At 44.2% G+C, this 23,255-nt stretch overlaps 4 protein-coding genes across 4 annotated transcripts; 2 read left to right on the forward strand and 2 right to left on the reverse strand.

The window, feature by feature from the left end:
* Nucleotides 1-424: 424 nt before the first annotated feature.
* On the reverse strand, nt 425-4,710 carry alg8 (ALG8 alpha-1,3-glucosyltransferase). Its single transcript, XM_003970777.3, has 14 exons — nt 4,376-4,710; nt 3,874-3,952; nt 3,531-3,724; nt 3,356-3,465; nt 2,853-2,920; nt 2,615-2,741; nt 2,445-2,548; nt 2,256-2,376; nt 2,028-2,167; nt 1,683-1,822; nt 1,372-1,469; nt 1,075-1,147; nt 729-969; nt 425-619 (listed from the first exon to the last, which is right to left on the reverse strand). Exons 1-13 carry the CDS (start codon nt 4,462-4,464, stop codon nt 735-737), a joined length of 1,578 nt encoding a protein of 525 aa, XP_003970826.1. The 5' UTR covers nt 4,465-4,710; the 3' UTR covers nt 425-619; nt 729-734.
* A 3-nt stretch (nt 4,711-4,713) lies between these two features.
* On the forward strand, nt 4,714-7,195 carry ccdc90b (coiled-coil domain containing 90B). The gene is made up of 9 exons (XM_003970765.3): nt 4,714-4,889; nt 5,573-5,692; nt 5,776-5,879; nt 5,959-6,060; nt 6,154-6,195; nt 6,283-6,354; nt 6,693-6,746; nt 6,851-6,965; nt 7,051-7,195. Exons 1-9 carry the CDS (start codon nt 4,841-4,843, stop codon nt 7,104-7,106), a joined length of 714 nt encoding a protein of 237 aa, XP_003970814.1. The 5' UTR covers nt 4,714-4,840; the 3' UTR covers nt 7,107-7,195.
* Nucleotides 7,196-7,345: 150 nt separating this feature from the next.
* pcf11 (PCF11 cleavage and polyadenylation factor subunit) lies at nt 7,346-17,396 on the reverse strand. Its single transcript, XM_011611082.2, has 17 exons — nt 17,025-17,396; nt 15,273-15,398; nt 14,852-15,034; nt 14,206-14,439; nt 13,141-14,126; nt 12,849-13,023; nt 12,204-12,606; nt 11,917-12,060; nt 10,658-11,838; nt 10,505-10,571; nt 10,303-10,428; nt 9,935-10,052; nt 9,671-9,854; nt 8,764-8,919; nt 8,449-8,541; nt 8,168-8,203; nt 7,346-8,091 (listed from the first exon to the last, which is right to left on the reverse strand). Exons 1-17 carry the CDS (start codon nt 17,265-17,267, stop codon nt 7,888-7,890), a joined length of 4,659 nt encoding a protein of 1,552 aa, XP_011609384.2. The 5' UTR covers nt 17,268-17,396; the 3' UTR covers nt 7,346-7,887.
* A 460-nt stretch (nt 17,397-17,856) lies between these two features.
* On the forward strand, nt 17,857-22,770 carry ncbp3 (nuclear cap binding subunit 3). Its single transcript, XM_003970775.3, has 13 exons — nt 17,857-18,085; nt 18,580-18,645; nt 18,854-18,959; nt 19,089-19,214; nt 19,297-19,404; nt 19,633-19,763; nt 19,852-19,960; nt 20,274-20,373; nt 20,563-20,672; nt 20,791-21,103; nt 21,225-21,373; nt 21,450-21,632; nt 21,902-22,770. Exons 1-13 carry the CDS (start codon nt 17,903-17,905, stop codon nt 22,216-22,218), a joined length of 2,001 nt encoding a protein of 666 aa, XP_003970824.1. The 5' UTR covers nt 17,857-17,902; the 3' UTR covers nt 22,219-22,770.
* Nucleotides 22,771-23,255: the final 485 nt, after the last annotated feature.

The raw sequence follows: 23,255 nt of genomic DNA on the forward strand, positions 1-23,255 counted from the left end.
CTAATTTCCCTGATGGACACCCCCTAAAGGGATCAATAAAGTACTCTTGAATCTTGAATCTACAAAGACATTTGCTGATTTTGTCATTACATGTTGGTAAACTGTCAAACAGACGTCAGTCATTGAGTTGTGAATACAGAAAACAGCAGCTGTTGTGTGAGTGGGCCATTATTGTGAAGTTCACAGGAAATTAATGATGTGAGTTTTTACTTTTATACGTGACACTGATGATGGATACAGGTTTGGGTCAGGAAAGGAGACGTTTTGTCCATTGAGCTTCTGTAACAAGATTAGCTTTAAGGCTAACTGTTCTCATAGGGCCATAGTTCACAGGCCAAATGCTTTAAGATCTCTATTCTTTCGTTGTTGCCTTATCAATAAAGTTTTTAAACAAACAGCTGAAACAAAAATCACAAATGTGAACTGGGTTACATGGTTTTTCTTTTAATTATATTTGGAAAGAATTACAATAAAAAATGATTTTATAAGTTTGCCAGTTCTGTTTTGGTCCAAATTGTATTGTGAATGTAAATTTGGCCATACAGATTGTGCCTGAGTCAGCTGGAGTCTTCGGATAAACCACACAGACCTCCTGTCCACCACACGCTTCAAAAGGCTCCTGAATCCAACAATGAATGATCAACTTTATCAACCAGAGGATGAATTCTGGCACCACCCCGGCTGTCATCGGCGACGTCACGGGTCATATCTGGGATCTACAAACAAACCTGTTCTCACAGCTGCTTCGGCTTCTCCCGCTGCCTCAGCAGGCTGATGTACAGACGCAGGAAGGAGTAACAGACACCAACGGAGCAGTAGGCTGAAGTCAAGAGTAGGGGGAGGAAGGGCAGTTTCTGTTGCCACAAGTGAGGGAAGATATCCGCTTGCAGACCCTCGCAGAGAATTGCCACAGGAATGAGTCCGAGCAGATAGAGAGACTCTAGAGGACTGAGCAGAGGGCCCTGGCCCCTGGCAGGACAATCACTCATGAGGACATTAAAGATATCAGCATTAAAGTTATCAAGTTATGTCATCGACTTCACAGTAATGGGCTAAAGGACGATGTCATTTTACCTGTGAAGTGTCCTCAGAGCTGTGAAGGAGTAAATCACATAGACCAGCATCAGGAGAACTTTGATGGGCAGCTCTGCAAGACATGTCCTTGGAACTGAGTCCGGTTCTTCACACTGAAACCAGCTCTGACAAGCTTTCCCTTTCTCTTTTACTTTGTTGGCTCTAGTGGTTTAATTATCAAATTTCATTATCTCTCTGTTTCTGTCCCCTCTAAAACCAGACCGCTGGGGTGACTAGTGGACATGCAGGGCTGATTGGGCTGCTTAATGTGACTTGATGTTTCTGCCTGTCATCTACCTGCAGGAGTGAAGACCAGTGGGAACAAGGAGTAGTGACCAGTGGTGGCAAGAAGCAGGAATATCCCAGCATCCTCTCTGCTCTCCATGGCCAGGATGCTAGCAAAAGAGAGGCACATAAACTGCTCTACTTAATGTGACTCAGACCACTGTTGACAAAAACAAATCTGGACTTCTGAAGCACCTGTTAGTTTAATACTTATACTACACACTTTAAAGGGAAAGAGACAATATCCAGTTCTCAGTCAGGACTAGCTACTTTAAAAACTTCATGTTTATGTGTCTGGGGAAAAAACCTCCAGAAACACTGACCTGAGAGGCAGAATAGCGATGAGGATGGCCTTCTCGTGGACATGCCATCCGAACATGAATGATCCCAGAGCACAGAGGAGGAGGCAGCGAAGGAAATCTCGGGCCCCACAAGGACGCCACCAGAGGGACGCCACGGCTGGCTTCAAGATTGCCAAAGTGACATGAATGTTTAGACAAAGGGAAAAAAACGTTTTCAAAACTCAGAATAATCAGAAATATGACTGATTTATTACTTTAGTTGTTTTAATACTCAACATATCCTGTGAGAAAGAAGCTCTACTCTGACACCAGTAATTGTTTGTCTATTTACACCAGAGTGAGGAGTCAGGCCTTTCTGAGACTCACCAGGATGGACAGCGCAGTACACACGAGTGTGACAGAAGGAGAGATGGAGGGCAGGATGGTGTGCTGAAACTCCTGTACCAACCCTCCCGTCATGGAAGCACGAGGAAGGTCTGCCTCATGCAGCAACTTCAGCTTCACACCTGAACAGGTACATGACAAGTATCTCTACTTTGAAACAATTATTCTGTGTACTCTGATAAGTGGCCAAGAAGGGAGGTGGAGCCTCACCAATTTGCATTAGAACTTTATCAAACATGTTGTAGAGGGCCCAGATGTTGGGGGCCCAGTAGGCATGACACAGGCCCCTCTTAAAGGGGAAAAGCCGAGAAAGGACCTGTGGGAGCTGACCCTGAAACCAAGAAAATGTTGTCAGGGTTAAGGTTTTAAATCAACTTTATAGTCTTAAAATCATCTCACCATAGCAATAAACGGCCCAAAGGACAGAGCACAAACAGAGGTCACAATACTGCCAAGGGCCAACAAGCGGAGTGGACTGAAACTGGTCCAGCTGATAGAACCATCTGCATCGAACAAGGTGTCATTGTTTGAAGTCCAGCCATCAAAATCTGCCACAACTGGTGCGTTACCTCTGTTGGCCTGTGTAAAGCAGTAGCTCCTCAGCAGGTAGATGCCGTAGGCCGGAGCCACATACAGGTAGATGTGCTTCAGATTGAGCAGGATTGCAAATAGCAACGCCCCCTGCAGGTGCTTCGACTGTTAATGTGAGACAGACTCGTAGTTGGACACAAAGTGCTACAGGGATCTTTATTGTCAAGATGGCTGTCTTCACCATGAAGGGACATCCCGATGAGCGACAGGTCATACCTGCAAGTGTTTTGCTACTGACAGTAGCAGGAAACCAAACAAGAAGCCATTATACTGAAAATGAATATCTGAATAATAGGTAAAGGAATACTTCCTCAACAAAACAGGGATTTTGTTTAGCAGAACATTCTAATCAAGCTTTCTTTCATGCAGAATCAGAAAATGACTCCACAGTTTGATCACCTCCATGAAGTTAATTTTAGTCTTTCAGCAGTAAGCTTCTCTTGGATCTCGTGCCAACTCTGATTCTATCTAATGTCTTTATATGGTAACATAAACAAGGAGTCGAAATGAATAGGTGACATATGTGATAAATGGACTCTGGAGACATTATTCTAGGATGATTATCTATTATGTCAGAAAATGGTGGAAATGAATAAAACACTGCTCTCAGGGTTTTTAATCTAAAACCACAAACATTTGGTAACCCAAAGAGTAAATAAACCAGAAATATTCATGAGAAGAAAATCGTTTCTGGTTCTAAACTCACACCTGAAGGATACGGTCGACAATCAGAAGACCAAAGTTCCAGAGCAGCAGGACGGCGAGGATGAAGGACGGTTGGCACATAACATCCCGGGAGGTTTTCTGCTCGCGAACACACCTGCAGCACCTGGAGGAGGACACAGTCAATCAGGACGAAGCAGAGAATATTAAGAGCTCAACTGGCCCACTCACTCTCTGACAGCACAGAAGAAAAACAAGTCACAGAAGATGACTGACAGCCTCTGGAAAAGCACAGTGGATGGGCTGATGTAGTTCAGGTTCTCCACCACCAGCATATTTCTGTCAAAGTGCTGAGCCACCTGTGACAGACCAAACTCGAACCAGGCAAAGAGTGGAGGGTAGTCCAACGTCCACTCAGATGTATTCTACAATTTTAGTTAAACATAGAAACAAGGTGAAAATAGAACGAAATCAAGATTTGTTTGATGATTTTACTCATAAATTACAATATCAAAAGAAGAAACATTGTGTTTGAAAGTAACTTGGTGTCACCAGGACCACCTGATGTGCTGACCTCATGGTACCACCTGGACATTGGGAGACTGTGTGTGACGGCCAACCAGTTCCTGTGAACCTCGAAGTCTGTGGAAAGGCTGAGAGAGCAGGCCGCTTAATAACGGACAATAATCAAGACTGATGTTGACTGAGGACACAGTTGCAATTTCTGTATTCTGTTCTCTTGAGTAAAAGTAAAAACAAAAGGTAGTTTTTATTATTCTATCAGCCATTTTACAATAGCGCCACCTCGTGGCTGTTGTCCACATAAACCGCGGAATTATTAGCATTAGACCAGAAATCGTTTTCCATTTCGCGATACGATTAAATATGCACGTTGGCAGGAACTTTTATAGACCAGGTAGCTATGTCTGTTAAAATATCCAGCTGAACATTTTAAACGGACGTTCTTAGACAAAGGCAAAGTTAGTATTAGTGACAGGAACAGAAATGCGCAAATCTACGGTTTTGAAGCTACTCAGACAAATGTAGATTATTCACATTGGTGTGTTTACACTTACTATGCATTGATTAACAGACATTTCAGGAAAGAAACTCCGAGTGCCAACGATGTAAACCAACCCCAATCCTCCACCATGGGCGCCGCCATGACAGACAATAATGCGTTTCGATTTGCGCAGCAAACCTTATTAACACAAAATGGTTGTGGGTATAAAAAAATCAACAAATCTGCCTAATATTTATATTTAGGATATTTAAATGTATATAAAATATACACTGAACTAAACTTCAATATTTAAACTGTTCATCGCTTAAGACATGTCCTGCTTAAGTGTACAGATTTCCCACAGTCGCTGAAGGCAACATCGGTTCAACTTTGCCCGCCCTTCTTTTTCCGGTTTTTGTCAGCTGAGAACGTTTCTCTGGTTCTCTTGGGTTCAGCTCAGTGTGTCTCATAAATTTAAGGGTGTTAGCTCTCATTAGTGAACGTCGACAACCGATTGTATAAAACGGAACTCCGCGGAATGAACGCGCTACGGCGGTCCAACGTGCGTCGGCTCCTGACATGGAGAGGTGAGTGGTATCATCCATGCCAAAGTAGACTACGCGCAAGGGATTCTGGGTAATAGAGTCTGAAAGGTTCCTCTAGTTCAGGGGTCGGCAACTCGCGGCTCTGGAGCCGCATGCGGCTCTTTAGCGCCGCCCTAGTGGCTCCCTGGAGCTTTTTCAAAAATATGAAAATGGAAATTGTTTTAATATCATTTCTGTAGGAGGAAAAACGTGACAAACGTTCTTAAAGTTTTGCAATGCTGTATAAATGTGTATAATAAATATTTCATTTCAACATCTCATTATTTTACATTTTGGGTTGCCGACCCCTGCTCTAGTTCGTTTGACATTCGGAATAAAGTTTACGTTCACAACATTCGACTGTGGTTATCGTCAAATGATGTACAGTATTTAAGGTTGTGAGTGTTGAGGCTGACTCAGCAACAGTATAGCCAGGAAATCTGACACTTCCTGGTGGGTTGTAATAAAGCAAAGTAATTACATTGTTATGTGACTTGCAAAACTGAGTAAATTAGGGTGTTAATGTTTCCTCTGCCTTTCCAGTATATTGCACTATTTTTCTTGAAATAATAGAAGTTTGAATAATGTTCTAATTTTATTTTTAACATAGAAAAATGGAGATTTAACAAGTGATGGAAAAAACTGGGTAAATAAATCCACGTGTTTTTGTATTATGCATACAATAGACTTCCATATGACAGTGCCTGCAGTGACCTTTAACCTTCGTAAGGTTGAGCTAACGCCTCTGGAACAGCGAAAACTCACCTTTGACTCACATACAATGGTGACAGAACTGGAGAGCCGTGGTGAGAAAATTGTACATCAGCTTCACGGACATGACAAGCTTAAAAAGAAACATTTCTACTCAAATTGTTTCTCTTTGTCACAGGTTTTGCGAAGTGTCAAGCAGAGCTGATCGTTTCCGCTCTGGTTACACTGACCACAGCCAACATGGATATTGTTTATAAAGACATGGTAACCAAAGCCCACCAGGTAGGCAGCTTTTTCATCCAATGTTCCATCACATTGAGAACTCCAACATGCTCACACGCATGATGATTGTCGCTGTAAGGAAATAGCAGTTCAGCAGCTCATGGCTCATTTGGACTCGATCAGAAAGGACATGGTGATCCTGGAGAAGACAGAGTTCGCCAACCTTCGATCTGAAAACATGGTGCCAATTTTACAATCCCTCTTTTTTTGTTTTGTTTTTTTTTCATTTAAACATAACTTTCAAGCTGAACCTCCTTTGTTGTTCCTCATGTAGAAAATGAAGCGAGAGCTTGAGCAACTCAAAAGCAGACTGGAGGTGAGAAAATGATTATGGAAAATATTCCATAAACACAGGGGCTATAAAACGACGTGTTTATTGATGTGTGTGGGTATTTGTCTTCAGGAGGAAAGTCAGAAGGTCCGAGCAGAAACCAAACTGGACATCAACCTGGAGAACAGCAGAATCTCTGACATGGTGGGTGGGTGTGTGTGTGTGTAGGTGTTCATTTCTAATAAATCATAAACAAAATGTACCAATATTTTACAAATAACAGTTGTGAATTAAACTCCAACCAATGTAATAATCACTAACGTGTGGACGGCATTTGTCCTCTAAACTGATCTTTTGTTTGTTGCAGTATCCTATTTCAGTATGTGTTGTTTCAGGATGACATGTTTTTAAGACAGTTAGATCTCTTTTAGTCTCTAAAATCTAGATTCTTAAAGACATTTGACCTCTGAAGACATCTTTGAGCTCAAATGTGACACTGGTGTGCAATTGAATGTGGTGCTGACTTTGTGAATTTCTCTCAGTTCACTGAACAGGAGAAGAAGCTGATTGAGGCCACAACAGAGTTCCATCAGAAGGTAAATGCACTTGTAAAGATCTCACAGCCACTGTATTGGCTCACCCAATCACCTGACTGACTGGTGGCTTCTGACCTTCGTCCATCGTTGCTTGATGACATCAGAAAGCTGACCTGGAACATGACAATATGGAGATCAGCAAGAAGATGGACTTCCAGGTGGCCTCCCTTAAAACGCTCCTAGAGTCTCTTAAACTAGAGACGATTCGGTACCTGGCAGGTAAACATCAGAGCTGATTAGATGGCCAGTATTGATTGGTGGGATTCAGTGACACACCTGAGTGTTGTCGTCTGTTACTCCACAGCGACGGTGTTCTCATGCCTGGCCATCGCTCTGGGAGTTTACCGCATGTGGAGGTAATGGATCAACAGGCATTTACTGTCCCACTGGAGATTACAAAAGATTATTGTTGTAAACATAGTAAATAAAGTTTTTATACAAAAAAAAAAGAAGTACTTTTTCCCAACCAACATTGTGTTTTAGTTTTACAGTACAAAGTTTAAGCTTTTCCTCTATCGCCAATATTCAAATTTTAAATGAGATGTTTCAATTTCTGGGACAACAGGAGTCCCATGGACAAAGACCAGGAGCCAAACTTTAAATCTAGTCAACCTTTATTTTTGCTTTTTAAACCTAAATGACAAAACTGAGAGCAAAGATTAATCACAGTTCACACAAACAAGTTTTAGACTCTTTATTGAAGATCATCTTGAGATCAAAAGGAAAATAAAGATGAAGATCCTCCCCAAATCTCGAAAAGCAAGTGAAGTGGGTCCAGTGGCGCGATGCTTACCTTAAACCGCAGCCAGAAACAGAGGACTGCAACTAGCTGTATTAACCAAATAAATCAACTATTTACAGGGTAGCAGGCAGCAAAACAGCTGTTAGATTCAATCACCGGTACACCAGAAATACCAAAAATACTTTTAATTTATAAATTAAATCATTTACATCTTTAGTCAAAGATAACAAATCATTCTTTTAAATAAATTCGGTTCACCGTTGATTTTCACAGAGGAACCAACCACCTGAAACGGATGCTCAAAGTCCAAATACAAAAATGTATTCAAGTTTCAGTGACGAGAACTCCTCGCCCTCATAATAAAAAAGTGAAGAAAAAGTGACCGAGGCAGCAGCATCGTTACACGTCACTCTGCTCCGACTGAAGAGTGACCGTTAATACCTCCTCCGCTTTTATATCTGGAAGCTCAGACTCCACTTCCTGTTTGACTGTGGCACTAACAGAGCACGCCGTCTCCTCGACCCCATCTTCTGTCTTGATAAAGGAGCTCAGTGGATGATCAGTGAGAAGCTTGTTGGGTGATGGCGTAACATCGATGTACGACTGAGGAGACAGGTCAAAGGTCAAAGGTGTGCAGGTATTGGACTAGGGTTAATGCTTCAATTTTGACGTTACTTACATTTTTATAATCTTCGAAACAGGAGGGATGGAAAATCTACGAAGAGAAAACAAGTGAGACCGATGTTACTGGAGTCCAGTACACCAGATATATTTTACCACAAGTTTAAACGTGTGTGTTCTGGATAAGACACAGGTGATGGCACAGACGATGAATATTCCGAATGACCCATAATAACTGAAGACTGTTACACATTTACTGTAGCAATCAAGAATTAGGGAACACTAAGTAAATGGTGTTGGTCGTATAGGAGCATGGTCACTTTGTGATGTGTACTCCACCTTATCGTCAACCCTGATGGCGTTTTTCAGGAACCAGTCTTCCTCTTCTTCCACCCAGTATGTCTCAAACTGCTCCTGACAGATTTCACATGACTGCAACAGGAGAAAAGACTTTCATTGCTTACTTTTATTTAGACTCTTGACACAAACATGTTGCTATTCTGGTACAACACTTCTGCTGTCAATGTAAGAATGATCTGTACAATTTATGACAAGTAAAACATTTCCATTTGAATCATGTGACCTACACTACTCTGTGTAACATGTGGTGTTTTAGAGGGAATGTTCCCATAGCAACACTCCTGAGTGGCTTACCTCTCCAACCTGGTCTTTTGTGGCCTTCACACACTGGACCTCCTTCTCTTTTGCTGCAGCCTGATTCTTCTGAACCTCAACCTCATTCTCCTTCTCAAAGAACAGACTTTTTGCTCGCTCCTCCAGGTCAGCGATCTCCTCAAATTCTATCCAGTCCTAAAGGAGCCACAAAAACATACAATGGTTTTTACAAAGAACAAGCAGATAAACCAGTATGACACAGCGTTTCGATCCCCTATGTGTCTGGGGTCTCTGAGAAATTTAGGAGGATCCTCCAAAAACATGACATACCGGTTCAGTTTCAACCAATCAACTCAAACAGAGGCTGGTACACCCGAAGGACAAGACACCAAGACATATACAATGTAATGTTGTTTATGCTGTACAGTGCCAGGAAGAATGCAAGGAACTGTACATTGGTGAAACCAAACAACCTCTCCAGAGAAGAATGGCACAACACAGACATGCCACCTCTTCAGGTCAGGACTCAGCAGTCCACTTACACCTAAAGGAAAGCGGGCATTCCTTTGAGGAAAGCCAAGCACGGGTACTGGCCAGAGAAGACCGGTGGTTTGAGAGGGGTGTCAAGGAAGCTATCCATGTCAAATTGGAAAAACCATCCTTAAACAGAGGTGGTGGGCTAAGGCACTTCCTATCACCCATATACAATGCAGTCCTCCACTCCTTCCAACAACAAACCAAACATTCACACCATTTCAGGAGACCTGGTGATTCACCACCATTTGAGTCAGCAGACAAAGGAGAGACACCTCATAACTATGACCTGGATCATTGAGAATCTACACAGACAATCTGACACTTGAAGTGCCACAGCTTTAGATAATGTCACCAATTGATATTAAGCTTACTTCAACATAAAAGTGGAAACCTTCGTGCGAGTGCTCACCCTGAGTCCGTAATACCAGCGGCGGTGGGTGACTTTCTTGCTTGGGACCTTCCCGTTGTGGTTCTGCCGATAGTGCCAGTCCAGATGGTCACCATAGAGGTCAGGTTGTCGAGATGAGAACCTCATACTGCACAATCCACACTGGGTCCCAGAGTACAACTTGGTCACCACACTTTCATACCGTCTGGAGGTGAAAAGAACAAATGAGGCCATAAAAACCATCAAAACAAGCGAGCTACTGACAACGGGCCAGAATCCACTCACAGTTTCATTGCTTCGATTGTAAAGCTACGGAGGTCAGGGACATCGTTATCTAACAACTCTGGGTCATCCTCATCATCCTCCTCTGCAAGAGGTGAGCCAGCAGGAGCGGTGCCTGAAGCTGAAACATTTATAGTAAAAATACAAAGATAATTAATTACAAACAATAAATGGGGACATTTACAACAGATTCAGATGGTCAACAACAATGGAGAAAAAGAAGGTCTTATGCCAGCGCTGTGTCCATCAACCAACTACTACCTTAACCAAATAACCAAGTTGTATTAATACTGTTCAAAATGAGCATGTAGACATTTCTATATGCAGTGTTGTTATGACCCAGTAGTATGGAACACGCCCAACATATTTACCAGTGCCCGACGTCAGAGTAGCCTCTGGTTGTGCAGCTTTGATGATGCCGTTGGAAATAAGTTTGGACAAAAGCTCATTAACATCCATTTGACCAAAGTGGTTTTCTGTGGGGGCAATCTGTGGAGCTGCAAAAAGAAACCCCAAGAGTCATGCACGTGCACTTAGAAAATGCTGTGGTCTTCATTAAGGGGAGGAGCTTACTCTGATGTCCAAAAGGCACTGCGCTCTGAGATGGGAATGATTGGTTGAGGCTTCCTAGAAGGTTCACCTAAAATAAAGAGACCACAGAAAGTTTACATTGAATCAGACAGCTGATAGCAGCACACGTAACAGTGTAAGTTAGAAGTAACTCACAGGTTGCTGCATGCTGAGGCCAGGGGCAGACGGGTTATAGAAGGAAGCAGAGCCCTGCTGGTTAAAGGCCGGCGCCTGAGCCGAGTATGCCATCTGTCCGACAGGGAACTGAGGGTCTACAGGCTCTGGAAAATGCTGACCCATGTTTAAATTCTGCTGTGGACCCATTGGGTTCTCATACATTGGGGGGACAATGGGCCTAATGGGTGGCTGCAAGTTGTGTTGAGGAGGAAACCTGCCCGGGACCTGTTGACTGTGGACAGGATCATAGACTGGAGCACCACCCTGATGGGGCATATCGAACCTTGGTCCCGCCTGCATAGGTCCATCAAAGCGCCGTGGACCAGGACCTTCAAACCGCATTGGGCCCATCTGATTCAGAGGGGTTTCGAAGCGCATTGGCCGCTGGTTTTGTCCAGAGCCAGGCCCAGGTCCCATGTTGTTATATCGCTCATAACGGGCTGGTCCTGGCCCCTGTCCATCAAACCTGTTTGGGCCATGGGGGTGAGGTTGACAGTCAAACCTCCCCATTCCATCTCCAACTCTCATTGGCCCATGTCCATCAAACCTCTGAAGAGGGCGACCACCATCCAGCCTGCTGGGACCTTGGGGATGAGGGCCCTCAAACTGTGTCACATCATCATAATGCTCAGGGCCTCCGCCTTCATACCAGCCTGGGGGGTTAGCTCTGGACGGGCCTCTGTGAACAGGTCCATCATAAAGTGAGGTGGGGTGACCTCCATCATAAGGAGGCGTGTGTCCTGGCGAATCACGGTGCAGACGGAGAGAAGCCAGTTGTCCCCCAGGGCTTGGCCCTGCATGAGTGGATTTTGGAGGTGGAGGATGAGTGTGCGAAGGGGGTCCATCCAAATTGAGAGGCCCATCATCAGAATGCTCACTGTTGGGGCTTTCAAAGCGTGGAATCGGGCTCATCTCTGAAGGCTCTCTCTGTTGAAGAGGTGAAAGGCGCTCACGCTCAAATCTTGGGCCTGTTGAATCCAGACTACCTGGACTTGGACATTTCCTGTGGACCACTGGCCCAGACGACTGGTCGGGCCTCCTTGGGTCAGACACCCGGGAGTCTGCAGATGGGCCATACTTTCTTGGAGCATCGTAGCCACTCTTCTGGTCTTCATCATACCGCTGGCGCTCCATTAGTGGCGAGTTCCACTCTCGCTCATCTGAAATGATAAATTCTATAAGGATATTTTCTAAAATATTTGTGACTACACATTTTGCTGTACACTCGGCACACTTACTGGAGTCTCGTGGGTCAGCTCTCCGCCTGAAGCGCAAACCAGGCAACGATTTCAGTTTGGGGAACTCCTTACCATGGTTGTACTCCTCAATCATGGGAACAGGTGGCACTCGCTGGTCCTCATTCTCTTTACTCCGTCTCTCATCTATGTGAAGTTATCGAACATGAGTGATATGTAACAGAGTAGGCATCCCTAAATATTCTACTGTCATTAATGACCTATTGAGAATGCTAAATCCCTACTAACACTAACCAACAGATAAACAACAGTTATAATCCTGAACTCACCTGAGGCATCTAGAGGGACCCTGTTGTATCGGTGCAGTGAAGGTCCAAGGTTCTGGTCATCTGCTTTCTCACTCGGTGCCAACTCCTTGCTCTCTCCAGAATTCTGCTCACCCTCCCACTCCCCCACATTGGGTCGGTGGGTGACCTGGGTTTTTTTCAGCTTGGACTTGTGTTCGTAGTAGGACAGTTCAGCGGCATCCATGGTTTCCAGAGGGTGGGGCTCAGAAGAGGAGGGTGTGGGTAACAGTGACTGCTTCTTCGAGAAAACTCCAGAGTCATCCCAATTCCCAGAGTGCTGCTGCTGTTGTTTCTCTTCCTGGTACTGGAAGAAGGTTTTGATCTTGTGTGCAACATTAAGGAAATCCTCCTGGGAAATTTCACCACTCTCCAGACGTTTGCTGGCCTGCAGAATGTTTAAAACAACTGGCATAAGTACAAGAACTGACTTGTGTGATTCAAAGAAATGAAAGTTTGTGAAGATTAACCTTTTTCAACTATGTGCTGTGCTATGTTGTTTATCTTGTGGAAAACATTCATTATAAAAATCAGCAATCAGAAAATAAAGTGTAACATCTTTTTAGTCATTTCTGGATAAAGACGTGGGACATGCCAGCTTTTTTCTCCATCAGCACATTAATGCCTTACCCTTCTCAGCAGGTCTTTCTTGGAAGCAGCGTTGAGGATTTCAGGAATCTGCAGGTTGGGATCCACATTAAGTCGGTGCTTTGGTGTTCTAGAAGTTGGGGGTCGATTTGGAGTGCTGTACTGTTTGTGTCGTGGCAGTCCAAGCTTCGTGTGGGAGTCTTCTGATGGCTTGAGACTAAAGATAAATCATTTTAACTTACTGGTCACCCTCTCCAACCCTTGGCTCAGAAAAGGATTCATTAATCCCAAAGACAGTGTTACAAAAGACTTTACAACAGAAGCTAAAACTTACTGCTTGTTCTCCTCCCAGCCACTCCTCCAGCGATGAGGAGCATCCTTGTTCTCCTTGCCTCCTCCATCATGGCTACGTGGAGAGTGGTTGTCTCTGGTTTCAGAGTGCCGCTCCTCCGTTGGTCTCTTCAACCTTCTGGCCTCCAATTGGTTCTTTTTGACTGAAAGCCTGTCCTCTCGTCCAGGTTTGCCATGACCCATTTCCTCTGGACGGAGCCGTCTAGCCTTGTTTGCTTTGCGAGAGGGTGAAGGAGACAAAGAGCTGCTCCTGACTCGGCTCTTCGGCGAGCGCCTTTCCTTTCTTTTAGGGGAGGTGCCAGGCGAGCGTGACCTGGACCGTGAACGGGGACGTTTCCTAGCATGTGTCCGAGCATTCCCACCAGACTTCAAATCAGCCTTCTCTGTCGACTCACTGTGCTCATGTTTGTTCACTGTGCCATTCATAACCCTCCCTTTGCCAGATCTCTGAGGCTCACCTCCCCGAGTATCCTCCTGCCGCTCCTTCTTTTCAGCACTTCTTTTCTTGTCCTTTGCCTCATCGTCTTTGTTGTCCATCTTGTCATGTGAACGTTTCTTCAGCCTTGGATCTTTCTTGGGGTCGGCTGACTTCTGGGCTTCAGTCTCTGATTGCTTGTTTTTAGGCGAGATCGTTTTGCTCATTGGAGGTGGAGACTTGGATTTAGACTTCTCCTCAAGCACCTCTTTCTTTTGTGTCCTGGTCTTGTCTGGCTGACTGCACTTCTCAGGAGTCACAGCAGCATTTCCAGTTGTGACCACATCTGCTTTTCTCTCCGCAGACTGCTCTTTGGGCTGAGGTGCAGTTGGAGGGCCAGGGCGGTTTAAGCGGGGGTCTCGGGTGGACGACTTGGGTTCTGTCTGAGGGGGGATCCAGGGCCGGACCACTGGCGCAGCTTGGGTGGTAGGCTTGGATGTCATGCTGGGAGTAGCGGGAACTGGAGCTGATGATGGCAATGTAAATCCTCCAGCCTGCAAACAAAAAATATATTTTTTAGTTTTTACATAACAAAATGAAAGGTTTACCCAAAATATTAAGGAAGCAACCAACCAACTGGGCTTTTGTCTGCTCAAGTTCCAGCTCAATCTTTTTCTGCTGAAGTTCCAACAGTTGTTTCTGTTTGGCAAGAAGCTGATTCTGTTTAGCCAGAAGCTGCTGTCTGATCAGTTGCTCCTGAGTCAAATTATACTGGTTTGTGTTTGAGGTTGACTGTGGAGCGGGTTCTGTAGCTGGTGCTGGAGGCTGTGGGGAGGATGAAGGCTGTGGAGGAGGAACTTCCTCAGACTGGCAAAGAAATGGGATTAGAGTTAGATAACAAATGGTATAACCTTCAAGCAATTTAAGATAAACTCCAACCTAATTTGTGCACTCTTTAAATATTTGAGTGAATGACAACAATGTGTTACAGAAATCAAGAAGTAATCTGAATTCAGTTTCTGGTGAGCTCTGCTCATTTTTCTTAACGTAGTGTGTCCTCAATTTGCCGTTACAATCACATTTTCCGGGAAATTTGCGGGATGAAAACCCAGTAAAACATATGTAATAACATACATAAGTGCGGAAAAAGATGATGTTGTAGATGTATGGTAGTTGTAATCTTTCCCGGTAAATTACCTTAGGACTGAAAGATAACAGCTGTATATTTAGTCTGTGCAGATGTGACAGAGCAGTCGTTTTCTGTTATGACTCAGCTCACCTGTTTTAAAAACTTGGGGTTGACATGGATGCTGGCATTGACCGTGGGTGGAAGAGGCTTGATGGGCCAGGCTGTGTCAGCAGAGTTGACCCGGACATCCAGTGCATATAGTTTCTTCAGAGGAAATACTTCATCCCACGTCGAACGCAACTTGAAAAGGCTCTTTCTAGTGTTTTCATCAACCTACAAACAAAGGACATTGCTTTGTCTATAACAAGCTTCTGTGGCAGACTTGATAGTTATCAAATCAACTTTAGCTAAGTAAAACATTACAGAAATTTATTACATCTATAGTGTATTGAGTGCACAGGGGCAGAGAGCACATCATATTAAAAGCAAGCCAACACAGAGTGAATCGAGTTGCTCAGAAGGTAGCGCAAAAAATATTAAAACTCAACAACAAAGGCAACAAAGACTGTACCTTTTCAAAGACACATATAAATGAAGTGATTAGGTTTTTAGCAAACACTGCAAGGTATTCTCCTCCAACATTCTTCACTATGGAATCCACTAAGTACAAAAGTGGTAGCTTCTCAGTAGGTGGGGCCTAGAGTGATAGAAAACTCAGAAGTTTAGAACACAACAAGGGATAAATTCAACATTCAGAACAAATATTACAAAAATTATTGTGCTAATTGCCCCCCCTATCCATTTAGTTAAAAAAAAAAAAAAAAGGCTGTTCTGTAAAAAGGGTGATGGCAAGCCAAAAATGAAGTCTGTGCCATGGGCAAAGGTCCCAGCCCTGGGTATAAAATCCACGACATCGCTCAGTCCAACATCAGCGCTGAAAATCCAGTCAGTCACCATCAAAGATGAGATCACTTTTGTGATCCCGGGCAGGAACAACTTCAACGTGCCGATTCGGGCTGTAGAGCGGATCCCTAGGAAGATAGTACTCCTCCCCAAGGACAGGGACCAGTGATACCTCCAAAGAGGGTCTTCACAACCACTCTTTGTACTTTACCCAATGTCCCTTCTCAGTTTGGCTCTTCAAGTGGACATACCAAGCTGGGGGTTAGGTTGCTGTTCTTGAGCTTTCATGAACCTCAAAGTGTTACCCCAACCCACAGGTTTCAGTGACCAATGAAAAACAACAAATCATTTTAAGAAGCCTTAAACTTCAACAATAAATAACTTCCATATGTACTGTGGCTAAACTAGAGGTGGCCGACCACCATCTGAAGAGAATCAGCCCAAGCAGAGCAAATGTAAACCAGAGGCAGACCAATAAATTACACTGGAAATAAAAAATGACAAAAAGCACATTTAATATTTTTTATTTTTAACATTTTAACCAGTCATTGACATTTCAGAAAAGTTCACTAATGAAAAGCAGAAAACTGTTAGTGATCTGATTAGGGAGCAAAGAGCTGCATGGGCAGAAAAACAGCGACCACGCAAGAAAGTGCCGACTGAGGATTTCCTTCAACCACCTGGGCTTTCACAGCCCGCAACATCCAGACTACAACCCATGAAACATATCAATAGAATCTGGCCTGAGTAAGCAGGTGTACAGTGTCACATGTCATCGTTGATCATCGGGGCTTTAAATAACCAGGCCGCTAAACGATCAACTTGCCCCTCGCTGGAGTGCTAAATAACGGGGAAAAGAGACCAAAATACAGCCGACCCCCATGACTGACGGTGCCTCTGCAGGGTTACCAAGAGCTGTCTAATTTGATGTGTTTCACGGGTGCGTTTGAAAATGGAAGCTACGCTGGTCCACGCGGCGGCTGTAAAAAGGGTTTAACTTTACCACGTCCCTCGGACACCAATTAGTTCGACCATAAACACAAGTATTAAATAAATTTCGGACAGTCTAACGACGAGGCTTTTGGTTCAGAAATGTTCTTGTGGAAGATAAAATGGTGGATTGTTACAGGTAGGCCCGAAACCACATGGAGCCCCGACCCACCGTATGTTTCGTAACCATTTTAACAGTTACTTTATTATTCTATAGAATGCTGTCGGCGAACTTTGTAAGTAATTTGATCGAACGAGCAGCGAAATAACAAGACTACTGTTGCCAAGCAGAGAACCAGGAGGGAGCTGTGGTGGCAACAGCAGGCGCCATGTTGGGCTGAGAGCTAACAGGAGCCAACATATGGCAGAATCAAGTCAAGATACGCTGATATACATAATCAGAAATTAAAAATGCTATATTTATAAAAACCTTGCTTATTTGCGCTTCAATAATTGCGACGATATCCTTGGCGAAGTTGATGTTTTCCTCGGCCAAAATGGTCAGCATGTTGATGTGAGGCTTGCTATTGAATGTCAAGTCTTCCAACGAGGACTGATACTCTCGGCAGGCATCCGCCCTCGCTGCGTTGTCGTCCATCTTTGAGCTGCTCGACCCCGGGAAACCTACACCAGCCTGATCAACACCCAATGCGTTGATTGTCAGGCAGTCCATGTACTCATCTAGCTAGGTGTTGGGATGGAAATAAACAAATAGCGCAAATAAAACTCAAGAACCACCCCTCGTCCTTCCTGAAACCGTCTGCGGAGACAACAAAATGGCGACTGTGCTAAAGGTTGCCTACGTCACCTGAAAATCCAAACGACGGCGACGGCTCCGTCCTATTGGTCGACGGGCTTGCGCTTTTATCTAAATGGACCAATCATGTTTGGGCCATGTGATTACATAACCACAGATACGAAAACAAAAACGTCCCTAAGTCTTACGCCATACTGTTGTTTGGCGTCAAAGGTTTGTTTTTGTCACAATGCATTTATGTTTAAAACTACAAACGATATACACCTGTAACCAATTTTTAAATAAAACGTATTTTTCCAATGTCGTTTTTTTTCTCGCCGTCAAGTACATACATATTCAGCAGAGGCCGGAGCAACAATTATCTTTCTGTTCCGATGGAATGAACTCATTGCTGTCTTTGATCACTTCTGCTGTGATCACTAATGTGTCCACCAGGTGACGCTAGGACCCACCAATACGAGGGAACACGCTCTCGTTTGGGAGGGCTGAGAACAACTTCCGGGTAATAAAAAATAATCACCTGCAACATCCGTTCTCTCGTAGCTAGCGCCATGGCTGCAGTGCGTAGCGCACCCGTGTCTGTGAAATCAGACAGTGGCACGGACCGCTCAGAATCGGACTCTGGCTCCGAATCGGACAGAGATGTTCGTGAAGCCGAACCGATGGAAGTGGAGGAGGGGGAGCTGGAGCCAGAGGACATATCCGTTAATCGCTCTCTGAAGGAATTGCTGCCGGTAAGTCTCCAGACCAAGGCCTTTTCACAACACCGGCACTGTCGTCTTCTTCTGGCGGCGGGATCACGGGGAGCGATCGAATTTGTGGACTTTGGGAAGTGATTGTTAACTAATTATCCGCACATCTGGCTATTTTTCTTCTTAAATGTGACACCTTAATTGCAGTGGGGTTAGCGGTCACTTGTTGCTGTTAATTACGGTGTCGCTGATGATATCACACCACCACAAATGATTCTGTCTTAACAGAGGAAATTTGGATGAAACTGCTGTTACTTGTCAAAGTATTACCATTGCAAGGTTCAGCTTTTCCCCGGCAGCAAATTTCGATTATTTTTTAACTACTGTATTGTCTGGCACAAATATCCTGTCTAAATAAATTTATGTCTTATCGGATGAGAACTTCAGTAGCAAAGTGGAAGAAGTCTTAATACAGTTAGGTTTTAGTACATAGTACAGACGGATGGATAAATATGCTTTACTTATTTCTCTTTTAGGACACAAGTCGCAGATATGAGAACAAAGCTGGAGCCTTCATCACTGGAATCGACGTTAATTCAAAGGTACAACAGTCGGACAGCCCACACAAACGGCCAAATTCATTGGTTATATAAAGTCGACGTTGACATGTGCAGGAGTGAACAGAGCTTTACCAGAGTTCACCTGAGGCTGAAAATTTTCAGAAACTTTTTCCAAGTGAAAAAGAACAGTTAGCTGTTAATGGATCAAGCAAACCTACTGGAAGTGACCTGTTAAGTCTGTGTTTATCAGGAGGCCATTGAGAAAAAAGAAAAGCGAGCGAGGCGTTTCCATTTCTGTGCTGAGCAGAGTGGCAACCAGCATGACGTTTACATGGACAAGGAGCTGATGAAGAAAGGTGAGGAAGCAACCATGCTGTTTTCAGCCACATATGTTTGATTAGACTGTGTTTTCACTAAAAGCTGGCATCATCATCATTATCACCATCCTCCTCCCCTTCTTATTTCTGCTCTGCTGTGGCTTTCAGCTATCCCAAGGTTGCGACTAGAGGCTGTCTATGTGATGGGTGTGGATGACATGAGCACCCAGGAAATATTTCGATATTTTAAAGAGTATCCTCCAGCACACATCGAATGGATCAATGACACATCCTGTAAGTTTTACAAAGAGAAATTCTCACTCTCATTTTGAGTCCCAAGATCAGCTGAGTTTGTATGTTTCTGAACGTTCCCCAGGTAATGTGGTTTGGCTTGATGATGACACATCTGTTCGAGCCCTTGTCAACAGTAGTCGGGTGCCCAAAGCAGAAACTGTTACAGTGGAGCCTGCAAAAGAGAGCCAAGGTGTGTGGAGTTGAATAACCCTGCAGATGGATTCCTGGAGCCATTCTTGGATGGGAAGCTTGTGTGCACTGCTGGTCCCCCAGTAGACTGATTTTTAAAAAAACAAAAACAAAATCAACCCATAATGATAGTAATTTGGGAGAACTGTCTCATTTCTGCCCTTACTGGCAGAAAAGTACAACATGCATATTAAACCAATGTTTTGAACACATGCTTTACACTAAACAGATCATGAAGGTCAAAGATCAGATGATGAAGGAGAGGAGGGCGAGGTGGAAGAGGAGGAGGAGTCGGAGTCGGTGAAAAGGGGCAGCGATGAGGAAGACAGCGATGGAGAGGCTGAGCAGAAAGAGAAAAAGGTGGATGGCGATCAGGCAGACTTCATTCCAATCACTGCAGCACAGATTGGCTTTATTGATCCTCTCCTGTAATGATGGTGTCTGTCAGGTGGATGACCTGTCGGCCGCCGAGAGGGAGTCTCTGCTGCGAAATGAGCTGCGACCTGCCATCAAACCCTTCAAGGGAAACAAACTCTTCTTGCGCTTTGCCACACAAGGTTTCTCTTTCTCTCATTGTTCTATACTGTAGTTTGAGCAATTAGAAAGCTCATTCAAATTTAGCGGTCAGTAAAGTGAAGAATACAGCTGGTAAAGTTTCTTTTTTGTACACTCTAATTCCAAATTTTGAAGACACACATTTGGATGACTTCAATAACATTAGCTTAAGCTGGCCAATGGTGAAACTGTAACATTAAATAAGCAAACATCCTGTACCCGATATGACTTTACTTGAACCACTGGCATTGATTATTATTATCTGACTTGTGGAAATTGCAGATGATGACATGGCCATTGTGTTTTTGTATGCAGATGATAAAAAGGAACTGGGCGCTGCAAGGCGAAGCAGATATTACATGAAGTATGGAAACCCAAATTATGGAGGGATGAAGGGAATCCTCACTAACTCTTGGTAAGACTCATTGATGCTCTTTTTGTCTTCATCTAACCTCCAGAGTAAAACGCGCTGACATTTGCCAGTCTTTATTTTACTGGCAGAACATAATGGAGTATCATTGTGAGTCAATGAAATAGTGTAATCACCATGATGGGATATAAAAAGGTGTCACAGGATGATGTGATTATCTTCTTCACTTCTCAGGAAAAGGAGGTACCACAACCGGCGTATCCAGAGAGATGTCATCAAAAGCAGAAAGCCTCTGATTGGCGACAGCATGGGGCACACACCTCCGTACACGCATCGACACTCTGGTAAAAGCACAAAGATAACCGACTCTGCTAATCATCAGTAACATCTTTATAAAACAGTTATGCTGTTTGCTCCCAGTCATCCATCCTTTCACTAGCTCCTGACCTTTTCTGTCTTCAGCTGACCTAGTCAACTTACCAGAGGAACCCATCAAGGAGGAAGAAGAGGAAGAGGAGGTTGTGGATGGAGATGAAGATATGGACTCTGATGATCGGGTGGTGGAGTATAGAGAGCGAGGTGAAAAGGGTGGCAGTTCCCGCCCTCCGGGGGCCGCCCTTCGCAGCCGGGTGGAACGTTCTCCTTCACCTTGGTCAGAGTCTGATGAAATGGACTATGACCTGGAGCTAAAAATGATTTCTACACCATCACCAAAGAAAAGCAAGAAGATGACCATGTATGCAGACGAGGTGGAGAGTCAACTGAAGAGCATACGGTCAGTCAATGTGGGACAGAAAAAGAGTGTAGCAGCTGATTTTAACTTTTTTCTTAAAATCAATGCTGGAATTTGACCAACCATTCACCAAACACGTTGTTTGTTTGTTTTTTTTAACCAGAAACCGAATTGGGGGAGCAGTCGCACACGACAGACCCAAATCAGTGTCCCCAACTAAGGTGATGGACGTCCGACAGCTGTTGGAGGAGAAGAGACAGGGATTGTCCCAGAACAGACAGCTTTGTCCAGTGAGCCCCAGCAGAAAGACAGGTGGGCTCTTTAAATACACGTGAACATTGTTGTTTCCAACATCAGAAGCCACAAACAGCTTCATCTCTGTCTCTAGATGTGCGGCAGCGGCTCGGGAAACGGCGCTACTCTCCAGACCGGCAGCGTTCCCTGTCCCCTTCTTCCACCAGTGATGCGGCTCCAGCCAGAGAGCCTAGCAGAGATGTGCATCGAAGACTCGGTGTGGCCATTCAGGAAGGCAGAGGTCCCTTCTCCTCCTCATCTAAAGATAAAAAGACAAGTATGGACCTCTTCCTCATCGTCAATCTGCTCCTCACTAAGGAACTACCAAAAATAACCTATTTAAATTATATTAGAACAGACTGTTAAAAAAATCTTAAGGGCCCTAATTTACTCTATTTTAATACTATATATTGTAGATAGAGACTAATTATGTTTAGGGTTAGGGTTGTTTAGGTTGAGCATTTGATCAGACATAGAGATAATGCTTTTATAAAAATGAACAGATCCATTTAAGTTCTAAAGTGCTACCTGGCTTCCTACCTGCAGGGGGTCTCTGGAGTAGACTCGGTTCTGGAAATGATGAGAGCAGCTGTGGACGCCACGAGCATCGGTCAAGCAGCCGGCCTTCAGTTCTCGCCTCCTCCACACGGAGGAGTCGAGATGACAGAGCGAAGGAGGAGGAAGAAGAGGTGGTGACACCAGCAGAAGAGGAGGACGACTCGACACTGCAGAAGATGTGGGGGGCCATGATCAAACAGAAACAGGAGAGACTCAGCCACAAAATGAAAAAGAGCAGGTTGGATAACCTGCCCTCGCTGCAGATCGAGATCAGCCGAGACAGCAGCGAGGAGTCGGATGCCTGAGAGTTGAGACAGAAGCTGATCTGAGTCTGGGAGGGTTCAACAGGAGCAACAGGGCCTCCTGTTTAATATTTCCCCTGGTTAGCATCAGCCCTCCACTTCATGTGAGGTCACTCCTTCCCTCCTGGTGGTGTTCGATGCATCCTGAACATTCAAACCCGCTGGTGGGATGGATGCGTCCGAATTTGTCTTCTTCTGTCTGCAGCTCGACTTCACATCCAAGTAAAAACTCCATTTGCAGACTGTCTGTGTCCATGTAGGATGGGGAGGTGAGGACAAGTCAACACACCACAGCAGAGTTGTGTCGCCTCCTGCTACCCAAAAGAGCTCAGAGACTAAAGAGCTGCCAGTGTCTTCATGAGATATTATCCTTCATTAGTGACCTGCCTTCTGTGTTATCTAGCTGAGAATCTTTGTGGACACAAACTTCCAGGGTGTTCTGTACATCTGGTCAAATGACTTTTTTTTTTTTCACTTTTTTAATGAAAACATTTGGGGGCCACATGATTCAGGAGATGTTGAATTAACTTCATTAAAATGATATCTGATATTTTATATTGTTTGAATTTTGCTGAAAAGGACACTTTTCAAAATCAAAGAATTAGCAGATAAAGGTTATAGCCAAAACCAACAGATTAATATCAGCTATTCTGCACAACTTTAAGGTGCATATTTGTCTGTGTCACCAGTAGATCAATGTTTCCTGACCCTCATTTCTCCCCTCCCTCAATACAGGGGTAGTGTTAGAGTGGATCAGAGGTTTTTAACTTCTAAACCTGCTGGACTCAGGTGAGAGGGGAGCTCAACTGGGTGTGAGTGCATGTAAAATTGGCTAACTGCTGGTTTGTGGAGGCCAGGTGCATCACCATCTCAGATTTGTGAGGGGAAAAAATGACGGAACCAGTGCGATTACCACCATTCTCAAAAGTAGAAATCCAGCAGCTGTGCTACCATAACAAACCTCAACCCCACATCAACACCTTCAGCTTTAATTACCTTTATTATTGTTACATGAGCTGCTTGAATGAAATTGAGTTTTA

The sequence above is a fragment of the Takifugu rubripes genome, chromosome 15, assembly GCF_901000725.2.
Source record: "Takifugu rubripes chromosome 15, fTakRub1.2, whole genome shotgun sequence".
In the NCBI taxonomy this organism is placed as follows: domain Eukaryota; kingdom Metazoa; phylum Chordata; class Actinopteri; order Tetraodontiformes; family Tetraodontidae; genus Takifugu; species Takifugu rubripes.

What these genes read in the sequence shown, in the direction of transcription:
- pcf11 (XM_011611082.2), bottom strand. Translation starts at nt 17,267, where the DNA reads ATGGACTGCCTGACAATCAACGCATTGGGTGTTGATCAGGCTGGTGTA. An exon ending in AGCAGACAAAAGCCCAGTTG is followed by an intron (nt 14,127 to 14,205) that starts GTTGGTTGCTTC and finishes TTTTGTTTGCAG; the next exon opens with GCTGGAGGATTTACATTGCC. An exon ending in AGCTGACCCACGAGACTCCA is followed by an intron (nt 11,839 to 11,916) that starts GTAAGTGTGCCG and finishes TTATCATTTCAG; the next exon opens with ATGAGCGAGAGTGGAACTCG.
- ccdc90b (XM_003970765.3), top strand. Translation starts at nt 4,841, where the DNA reads ATGAACGCGCTACGGCGGTCCAACGTGCGTCGGCTCCTGACATGGAGA. An exon ending in TCGGCTCCTGACATGGAGAG is followed by an intron (nt 4,890 to 5,572) that starts GTGAGTGGTATC and finishes TGCATACAATAG; the next exon opens with ACTTCCATATGACAGTGCCT. An exon ending in CAACAGAGTTCCATCAGAAG is followed by an intron (nt 6,747 to 6,850) that starts GTAAATGCACTT and finishes TGATGACATCAG; the next exon opens with AAAGCTGACCTGGAACATGA.
- ncbp3 (XM_003970775.3), top strand. Translation starts at nt 17,903, where the DNA reads ATGGCTGCAGTGCGTAGCGCACCCGTGTCTGTGAAATCAGACAGTGGC. An exon ending in CTGAGCAGAAAGAGAAAAAG is followed by an intron (nt 19,764 to 19,851) that starts GTGGATGGCGAT and finishes GGTGTCTGTCAG; the next exon opens with GTGGATGACCTGTCGGCCGC. An exon ending in GTACACGCATCGACACTCTG is followed by an intron (nt 20,673 to 20,790) that starts GTAAAAGCACAA and finishes TTCTGTCTTCAG; the next exon opens with CTGACCTAGTCAACTTACCA.
- alg8 (XM_003970777.3), bottom strand. Translation starts at nt 4,464, where the DNA reads ATGGCGGCGCCCATGGTGGAGGATTGGGGTTGGTTTACATCGTTGGCA. An exon ending in TTCTTCTGTGCTGTCAGAGA is followed by an intron (nt 3,466 to 3,530) that starts GTGAGTGGGCCA and finishes GTCCTCCTCCAG; the next exon opens with GTGCTGCAGGTGTGTTCGCG. An exon ending in CTTTACACAGGCCAACAGAG is followed by an intron (nt 2,549 to 2,614) that starts GTAACGCACCAG and finishes TGTTCGATGCAG; the next exon opens with ATGGTTCTATCAGCTGGACC.